Raw genomic sequence first — 9,869 nt, 5'->3', positions numbered from 1 at the left:
AAGGCTTTCGTGACTGCAGGGATTAATATTCTTGGTTCTTTGGGTAAAGTCACGTAGAAGGTAAATAATAAAATAATATTTATATAAAACAATATAAATTCTCACGACGTTTCGACTGCAACACAAGCAATCATCACCAGGTGTGAAATCCACAGCAAGAAAATAAATAAAATTAAATGTTCTTGCTGTGGATTTCACACCTGATGATGATTGCTTGTGTTGCAGTCGAAACGTCGTGAGAATTTATATTGTTTTATGTTTTTATTATTTTATTATTTCCCTTCTACGTGACTTTACCGAAAGAACCAAGAATATGGTAATGATGATGATGATTATTATCATCATCATCATCATCAGCATCGTTATCGTCGGACTCCTTTAACCCCTTCCCAATCCCTGCAGGCAGCAGCCGCGATGGCCTCGGCGCTCGTCGAGAGGGGCCCCGTGGACGCAGCGCTCCTCTCCTTCGCCTTCAACCTCACGCCGTGCAACTCGAGCGGCCGCGACCTCGGCTCGGCCGCGGTCGGCTTCGGCGTCGCGACGTCCGCCGGCGGAGCCCACGGCGGCTCGGGCGAGCGCTGCGTCGCCGGGCGGGGTGACCGCCCGGCCTCGTGCGGGAACCCAGCCGCGGGCGTCGTGGGTGTCGGTGACGACGACGACGACTCGGCCGCCGCCGCCGGTCACCGCCACGACCCCCTCCACGCCGCCAGCCTGGCCCTCTCGTGCCTCTACGCGGTGTTTCTATTCCCGGTGGGCGTCCTGGGCAACTCGCTCATCATGGCCGTGAACGTGCGCGCACGCGAGCGCGGCCGCCTGCGCCGCAAGCTCAGCGTGCCCGACCTCTACTTCGTGAACCTGGCCGCCGCCGACCTCATCCTGGTGCTCGGCTCGCCCATCGAGGTGTTCAACGTGCACACGGGCTACTACGACGCGCCGCTGCTGTGCGCCGGCGTCGCGCTGTGCCTGCAGGTGAGCCTCTACAGCAGCGTCTTCTTCCTCACCTGGATGAGCGTCGACAGGTGCGTGGCGCTCTCGGCGTGCGGGGGCCGCGCGGGACGCGCCCCGATGCGCCGCTCGCAGACGGCGCGCGTGGCGTGCGCGCTCATCTGGGTCGCGTCGGTGCTCGCCACCTTCCTGCCGCTCGCCGCGTCGCAGCTGCGATGGCGTCAGGACAGCGACGCCAACGACGGCGGCGGCGGCGGTGGCGGCAACGACAGCGCCGCCAGCGGCAGCAGCAGCAGCGAGCCGAGGTTCTGCTTCGCCGAGAGTTCCGCGTCGCGCTGGCTCGAGGTGACCCTCGGCTTCGCGGTGCCCTTCGCGATCATGGCCGCGTGCTACGCGCTCATCGCTCGCGCCCTGCGCGGCGCACGCGACCCGATCCTGCAGGGCGGGCGCCCCTCGCTGCCGCGCAGGAGGCACCGCAAGGCGCTGCGCATGATCGTCGCCGTCGTGGTGGTCTTCTTCGTGTGCTGGCTGCCCGAGAACGCCGTGGTGTTCGTGTCACTCCTGGACGAGACGGGAGTGACGGCCACGGGTCGCGACCCGCGGTACGCGCGCTACTACCCGCTGCTGCGGCACGCCGTCAACCTCATGGCCTTCTCCAACAGCTGTCTCAACCCCGTGGTGTACGGCTTCCTCGGGGAGACCTTCCGGCACAAGCTGCGCGAGAGGAAGAAGCTGCTCGTGGACACGTGCTCGTCTAAGAGGAGGAGGATGGGCGCAGGAGGAGGAGGAAGAGGTGGTGGGGGACACCTCGTCGGGCACATCTCCCGCTCGGAGCGGCAACTGTACACTGTGCAGGCGGGGCAAGACCAGCTGGGTCACCAGCAGCAGCATCAGCAGCTGAAACTCCAGCAATGTCTCGTAGCTCCATCGGAGACCCTGGGAGCACCCTCCGTCATCGCGATCCCGTTGCGAATCGGTGCCATGGATGTCGATAAAGGATGAGCGTCCCTCGAGAGGAGATGGCCAATGTCAGCTGCGCTCAGATGCGCCGCTTGCAATCGAAGCGTCATTATCATCTGCGGCAATGACAGCGATGAGCGGCGTCTATCCGGGCTTGACAGATGCTGCTGCTGCTACAAGCTACTGCTGTTGGGCTGTCCTCGAGAGACGAAAGTGAACTGGTCGATTCAAAATAAAGAGGGCTTCTAATGCTGGCATTTCTTTCCTGAAGGAGCCCAGTCGGCCAAAACGCCGAGATCTTCATTAATGCCGAGTGACAGTATTAGACGCCAGCTATTATTCTTGTTTCGGCTGTTACCTAATTTACGAGTTCATTAGAGTGGCAATTTGATAATGTACTCAAAAGACACGCCGACACAATCGCGTGAAGCGTATGAAAAACAATTATCTCGCGGATTGAATTTGTTAATTTATTCATTAATTCATTGATTCGCACGCGCGTAATGTCATGCATTATCTTACTATGTGGGATGTTGTGCTCGGCCTATATGGCGATTCAGAAATCCCTATACACAGTCATCACCGATTACCTACCACCACCACCTCGTCAATGCATCGTTCCTATATTACGATCTTTATACAGCATGAGCACAACTCCTGTTTGTGTCCGCACATATGAATAACGTCAACGTTTAGTCCATTGGTCTCGTAGATTTTCCGACCAGTGCTTATTTATATGGCAGCATTTGTATAAGTAAACGGACGGTTTCGACATGTTGGGTTTCATCAGCAGTCAGTCGTGTTCATCAGGCACTGCTGTAACCAGGGATGTAACAATTCAATGAATTGTCATGATTCGGGCGGTGATTCGACTTGAGAATCAATAAGTGTGTTGTTTAACAACACAACATTGTGGTGGATTGTAGTAACGCCTCTAGTGGTTGCGGACTAACTGCATACAAACATATACGAATATAAAATACTCTACTGTAATCAATTTGCACGTGTGGAATTTGATGGATTTATATTCAGCGTAAGAATATGGTTTCATCAATGCATGACTACATCCTTATTCTTTCCCGCAAACAATAATAACGGCAATATTCTACGCAGGAGAGCATCAATCAGGCTAAACACCCTTTTTTCTTCTTGCAAGAGTGTCGCTGATGCATTGGGCTGTTTGGCCCATTCCATTAGTAACGAGAGCGTGGCATCGTGTGGGAGGAAACTGGAGCACGGGGAGAAACCCCACTGCGCATAAAGACCACGGGTGACACGAAGCACCAACTATCGCCTGTCCACCTCCCAGGCTAACGCCTACAACAGCTGGACATATTCTTAGGTTTTTTTCGGCAAAGTCACGTGGGTAAAAATTTGTAACTAATAAAAGTAAAATAAAAATAAAATAAAAATCACGACGTTTCGGAGGCAACACAAGCCTCCGTCTTCAGGTGGAACCGTCACAGCACGATAGCTGTATCAAGTAAGAAAAATTCCAAGAAAACAGTCGTTGTATATATACTGGTTGAGGGTGGGAGGAGCCAAGGTAGGCCCTGGATATTATTATTGAGGTTCGGTGCGGCTGAAGCACGCTGCTAGGAATGAGCCTTTGTTGTGTAGACTGATTGAAAAAAGTTATTAATGTGAGGCTGATGTAAAGGTGCGTGTCAGCCTGCTGTGACGGTTCCACCTGAAGACGGAGGCTTGTGTTGCCTCCGAAACGTCGTGATTTTTATTTTATTTTACTTTCATTAATTTAAATTTTTACCTACGTGACTTTACCGAAAAAACCTAAGAATATGAATCCTTGCAGTCACGAAAGCTTCACATCTAGAAACAGCTGGCAAGCCCTGGTGGTTCAACTCATGCGAGAACTATTACCAGGCTCACTAACCTCTGCTTAACCTGGTCGACAGCCGACGAGTTCGTGTTGATTGTGGCTGAATTGATCACAGTCAATATCAATAACCATTGCTTGTCACTTAAATCCGACGTCTTATCTATGCGACGAACACGTGCAAGGCTGATATGAGTTTATAATCCCCAAATAATTAAAACTTTCCGTCGCTGTCAATAATGGTGGTTTGGAGGGGTTACGCCATCGCATCGAATATGGTGATGACGATGGTTTGTGTGTGTGTGCCTGTGTGTGTGTGCCTGTGTGTGTGTGCCTGTGTGTGTGTGTCTGTGTGTGTCTGTGTGTGTGTGTCTGTGTGTGTGTGCCTGTGTGTGTGCCTGTGTGCGCCTGTGTGTGTGTGTGCCTGTGTGTGTGTGTGTGCCTGTGTGTGTGTGCCTGTGTGTGTGCGTGTGTGTGTGTGCCTGTGTGTGTGTGTGCCTGTGTGTGTGTGTCTGTGTGTGTGTGCGTGGGTGTGTGTGCCTGTGCGTGTGTGTGTGGGGAGCGGGAGTGTAGCGGTTAGCGCGTTGCGCTATGAACCAGGCGACCCGGGTTCGATTCCCACTCACGGCCAACACCAGTGACAATTATCTGAACCGGTCCTGGGCCTCCCCTAGGTCGACTCAGCCTCAAATGAGTACCTTGTGCGGTGTGTTAACATCGCCACTAGGGAGAGAAAGGCTGCCGGGCGTGGTGCTGGCCACCCACCCCCTCTTGTACCGTTCCGGCCTTCATAGGTCCTCGCGAACAGCACTTGCCCCTACAGTCTATTAAGGCTATACGGGGGATCTTTGTGGCGGCGCACGCCTGTTATTCAGTGGCCAGGCATTGGCAGTACGGCAAGTGCGTTCGTGAACCCGTTTGACTCTCAGCCATGAGTCAGCCACGGTGACGGGATGTTAACTACCTTTCCTGATATGCAGGAGGTCGTAGGTTCGACCCTGACGCCTATATATCTTGATTTTGGATGTTTTCCCCGTGGTCGTGTGGATTTTTCACCGGGGTCATCTGGGTTTCCCTCCACATTTGTAAACACGCGTTTGGAGTATTTGGCTGCTGCTATAAATGTCCACGTGACAAGCCACTTGGTTGAGATTTCATTTGTGACCAGGTCGCTTCTGAAAAATATATATATAGCTCGGTGGGCCTGACCTGGTAAAATAAAAAATAAAATTTAGTTTTATATAGCTTAGTTTGTGCGATAAACCCTCGTATGTGTTATGGAATAATCTCCAGGTGCCCTGATTTCCCCAAAGGCGTGTATAAAACGCTCCAAAATGTAAAACAAACAAGTAAATAATGAATTGCCCATACTTCCCAATGCAGCAAGAGGTAAAGGTGCAGCCACTGCAATTGCTTCGTCACGCCACTGCTGGCGAAGTATACGCCTCGACGGGAGGTAATTCCATGGAGCCCCTTTCGAGGGTGCTTGGCCTACTCTTCCACACTGGAGGGACATCTCGGAAGAAGGTAGGTGTACCCACACTTTACCCCACCGCACGCGACCTGCCAATCGACTTACCGCGTTGTGCCCATTTGTACTGCGAATCAGACAGAGTCGGTGGGGGGTGGGGGGGTTTCAAGAAACTCGCTTCAACTGCCGCGCAGCGAGAGAGAATCCAAGTCCAGTTCGCTCACCATCGCAACTACGCCGGCATCCCCATATGCAGTACCCTCCGGCAGCAAATGAGCATCGATATTCAACGAGACTCATTTGCATAAAAAAATTTATTGCACGATTTATATTATAATTGTTGTTATTATTATTCACTGTAAGTCGTCACCAGGACCGGAGGAATGGAAGCACTGCCCTTGATGTTGTAATTGTTGTTGTATTATGTAAAATAAATATAATGGACTGGCTTGGCAGTGATGCACAGGCGGAGATGATTTAAAAAAAAAACTGCACATTTGTCATCAGCACTGCCTTATAACAGAGAGATGCATAACGATGGGGTGATATTGTTGGCAGTGACCGTTATTCAGAGCGGAGAGAGTGTGCAGACATTGGCTCACTCGTGCCAATCAATCGGTCTGCTCTCTCTCTCTCGGCTCGACAGAAGGGCAATTGCTCAAACTCTAACCCAAGGTTTTCCAAACACAATTTCTCACGATCCTCCATCGTTCGCCTTTCAACGCTGTACCAATCGTCTGTCTCCAAATACTAAATAAACATGATTTACATGCTATATGCACCCGATGATTGGTGAACAATAACTCCAAGTAATACACAGGGTGCTGATTAACATTAAGGATAGAGATCGTTTGTGTGTGTGTATAGACGGTAGTGTAGCAGGTAGCGTGCTGCGCTACTCGAGTTCGATTCCCGCTTACGGCCACCAACACCATTGGTGATTATCTGAACTGGTTCTGGGCCTCCCCTAGGTCGACTCAACCGTAAATTAGTAACTGGTGCGGTGTGAAAACATCAGCATTGGGGATACAAAGGTGTCAACGCATAGTTCTGGCTACAACACCCCCTCGTGCGCTGTTCCGACCTTAATAGGTGCTCGCTAACAGCACTTGCCCCAACAGCTTGTTCAAGGTTATAAGGGGGATCTCTGTCTGTCTACGCGTGCCAGCGGTCTCGGGTTAAATCATTGCTCCCGACGTCACGCCGGGTGGTCAGCAAACACCAAGCGTGTGTACGGACCTCATTTGAATTTCATCATCAGCCACATTGAATCCACTGCTGGATGAAAGCCTCCCCCGTGCTGTCACGATTCTCTCACGATTCCGTGATATAACAATCCCCGATACGCGAGCTGATTTCATCACTCCACCTTTATCGGTGGATGTCATCTCGGACGCGTTCCATTCCCTGGCTGCCGTTCCGTCATTATCCTTGACCAATCAGCCATCGTCCCTTCTCGCCTTGACCGTGTCCTGCCCACGAGTCTGAATCGTCACTCTTCTGCGTACGTTCTCTGATCTGCGTGTTCCCCTTTGCTCATCCGAGTTGACTTTAAAGCCACACTTCTCTGCGCAATTCTTCAGGTTTTTTGTTCCATTTGTATTGCTTGTTTAGCGAGCATGCTCCTTCTGAACCACGTCTCAGCAGGCAGCATGACATGCCTTATAGTTTTATTGGACACTTTTGTCAAGGCGCATGGGAATTGTTACTTTTGTCGACGATCAAGTTCAGCTTTCCAAAAGCACCGCTGTGAGTTTGAAAGGAGGCATCTTTGTTGTGACCTCGGAGTGACAGCACCAGGGCGGGTCGCGCCGACTCCAGTTCGGAAATCGCAGGCGCGCGCAGAGGTGCGAGTTCAACGCTTGCGAAACGCAACTCAAAAGCAAAATAAATAAAATAGTTGTGGAAAATGTATGACTAAAAAAAAAGCACCCAACGCGAAATACAAACTATTGCCCTTGGGATCCATACACATTTGAAGCACGGCTGGACGTGCTTGACATTCGCTGGAAGATGATTTATTTATTTTATTTACCAAAAAGAAAATCTCCAATTCGACTTCATAAATCGCAGCTCCACTGACACGCGGGTGAATTAGTCATCGAGTGCGAGAAGGCACGAATAGGGCACAGGAGAAGCGGGAGGTAGGAAAGTTCGACAGATGAGTTAACATCACGCAACGTTCTACACAAATGGGGCGGCTCCCCCCCCCCCCGCCCCACGCCGAATGTCTCACTCGCCAGTACCAACTGCAACATCAAGGCTCGTTATTTTTGTTTGTTTGTTTGTTTAAATCTCAACGCAAAAAACAACGCAACGTGAGATGCGTTCGCATTTAGCTTCAGATGATATATACACATAGCGTTGCGTTTATACGCGTGTGCAAGCGGTGCAACTACACCAGGGCACGGGCCACATGGACCCATGCACCGCGCTGTTAAGAGGAGGGAATTTGACCGGGGGGGGGGGGTGGACCCCCAATTGATTCCTTGGACCCGGGCCCACGTGCCAACCATGCTCGACCACTGGCTGTGTAAATCCAAATTCCAATGTATTGCTAGTCTTCTTTAGAAAAACAAAAACGTGATTTAAATAACGTATATTTTTATTAGAAATATCAATAATTAGAAACCACTGAAATGTTGACATATCAGTTGGTAGCAAATCATGGCACCTTTATGCCAGTGTCAAAGTATGAAAAATAAAATAGCTCTTACCCCTTCTGGCAATAAAACAGGTGTTTAGATGTTCTAACGCCAAATAGATACATTTTGCAAGGAATTCAGTCTGCATTAACCACACTTATTTGTACACTTTCAAAGACAATGCATATATTATCAGAGTCTTCTTGGTTCTTTCGGTAAAGTCACGTAGAAGGGAAGTAATAAAATAATAAAAATGAAACATAATAAAATCAAATAATTCTCACGACGTTTCGGCTACAACGCAAGCAGCCGTCTTCAGGTGAAGAATGAGACACTGCCAAGCTAGGAGCTTATATATAAGCTGAGTTGGAGGTGGAAGAAGAAGAGAGCCTTAACAAAAGAATGTGCATATCAAGAGGAATTTAGCATATTCATGGGAAATGCGTAGGAGGTGGGCGGGGGGGTTTCAAAGTCATATTATGCCCATGCATTATGCAGGATCAGCAGCACCAAAGGGAGGGGGGGGGGGTAGCATTAACAAAGGGAGGGCATGTTAATAGTATGTAGAAGCAATGACACATGTGAATGGGAAAACGGTGGCAGGAGATCCGCAGCGGAGCAAATAATGCCTTCCCTGTGGAGAACACAAGATACACAGTTGATGCAGGTGAGTCGACTTATCAGAGTGTTTGTTTGCATGTTCGCGACAAATACGTGTGATTAATGGAGACGTATTCCTTGCAAAAGGTATCTTTTTGGTGTTTGAACACCTTCACACCTGCATTATTTCCATAAAGGATAAAAACTATTCTTATTTTTCAGGCGATAGCAATTTGTCCTACAGCCTACAAACTAAAATGCACAATGGTCGCCGCTGCATGGGTGATGTCACGCGGTAAACTTGTTTTTACGTGTTGTTGTCATTTCATAATTTGTATTCAAACTCTGCTCTCTTAGTGTCGTGTCAATAACCATTTTGAATCCTCGCAGGTCATGGCCCAATGTGTGTGGGAATGGCTCGCGGAAGGGAACATCACAGAGATACTTCTGAGATCCCTTAAAAGTGGAGAGAATTGTTCGTCGCATGGCAGTCAACCCAATGCTCTCTTGTGTAATTCCCACAGCAGGAATTTAGCCAATATCAGTCGCACGCCAAATAATATGCTGCTGTTTTTTGTTCAGTCACCAGAGACCGAACTGAGCCCGTCAGCTCACTGCAACTTGAGAACGCGGTTTAATTGCTGGCAGCTGAAACCTAGACACAAACCAGAACATCTCAGCGGTGCACCCGCGATGTCCTAACCTACGATTCCCCTGACCGACCCTCCTCCTAATAAGAGCGTCTTCAAAACATTACTGCGCGAGGTCACAGACCGTCGGGCACATGGCGTGACGATGATGATTTTAGATTGTGACGATGATGATGATGATGGAATGTTTCCTTTACCTCTGTGTGCCCTGCCTAATTAGGGGCAGCGTGTCTGTGTGTGCTGTTTGCGTGAGATGGGATCGAGTGTGGGCGTAGAACGCCTCTCGCACTAAACTCGCCGGCGTATTTAATTAACGAAGCATGGCCCTCACTTTAATGAAACTGCCTGCCATTCGCAGCGCCGCTTTTATGCGCGCACACTGGAAAGCGGGCAGTAAATACCCGCGTGTGTGTGTGTACATACATATTTATATTATAGTGTGTGAAACCTGTGCCCGATTTCCCGTAGGTCCAATTAAACGGGTGTTGCGCTTGATGCCCGGTCTGCACGTGAGTGATGGACGGTTGATGTTTAACGAGACTGGGATCTCAAAGAGAGTGGCGTGCAGTGACAAGTGTGGGGAGAGGGGTGGGAAACTGCCCCCCTTGAGACCCCTAAAATGAATGCTTAAATGTACGTTCGTCAGAGAAAATGAATACGATGCATATGTTTTTTGTTAACGTAAGATGCCACCTTCCCCTCACTTGGAGTTTTGTTTTAGCTCTACCCCTGGGGAGTGATGGGGTTGCAGGGTCAGTTAC

General features: G+C 49.9%; 1 protein-coding gene across 1 annotated transcript; it reads left to right on the top strand.

The window, feature by feature from the left end:
* The first annotated feature begins 414 nt into the window (after positions 1–414).
* On the top strand, positions 415–2,049 carry GPER1 (G protein-coupled estrogen receptor 1). Its single transcript, XM_078593255.1, has 2 exons — positions 415–1,163; positions 1,236–2,049. Exons 1-2 carry the CDS (start codon positions 415–417, stop codon positions 1,945–1,947), a joined length of 1,461 nt encoding a protein of 486 aa, XP_078449381.1. The 3' UTR covers positions 1,948–2,049.
* The last annotated feature ends 7,820 nt before the right edge of the window (positions 2,050–9,869 follow it).

This window comes from Lampetra planeri, chromosome 1 (genome assembly GCF_965212315.1).
Source record: "Lampetra planeri chromosome 1, kcLamPlan1.2.h2, whole genome shotgun sequence".
Lineage (NCBI taxonomy): Eukaryota > Metazoa > Chordata > Hyperoartia > Petromyzontiformes > Petromyzontidae > Lampetra > Lampetra planeri.
Note: the sequence above shows the minus strand (reverse complement) of the source record. Positions and strands in the feature narration are given on the sequence as shown.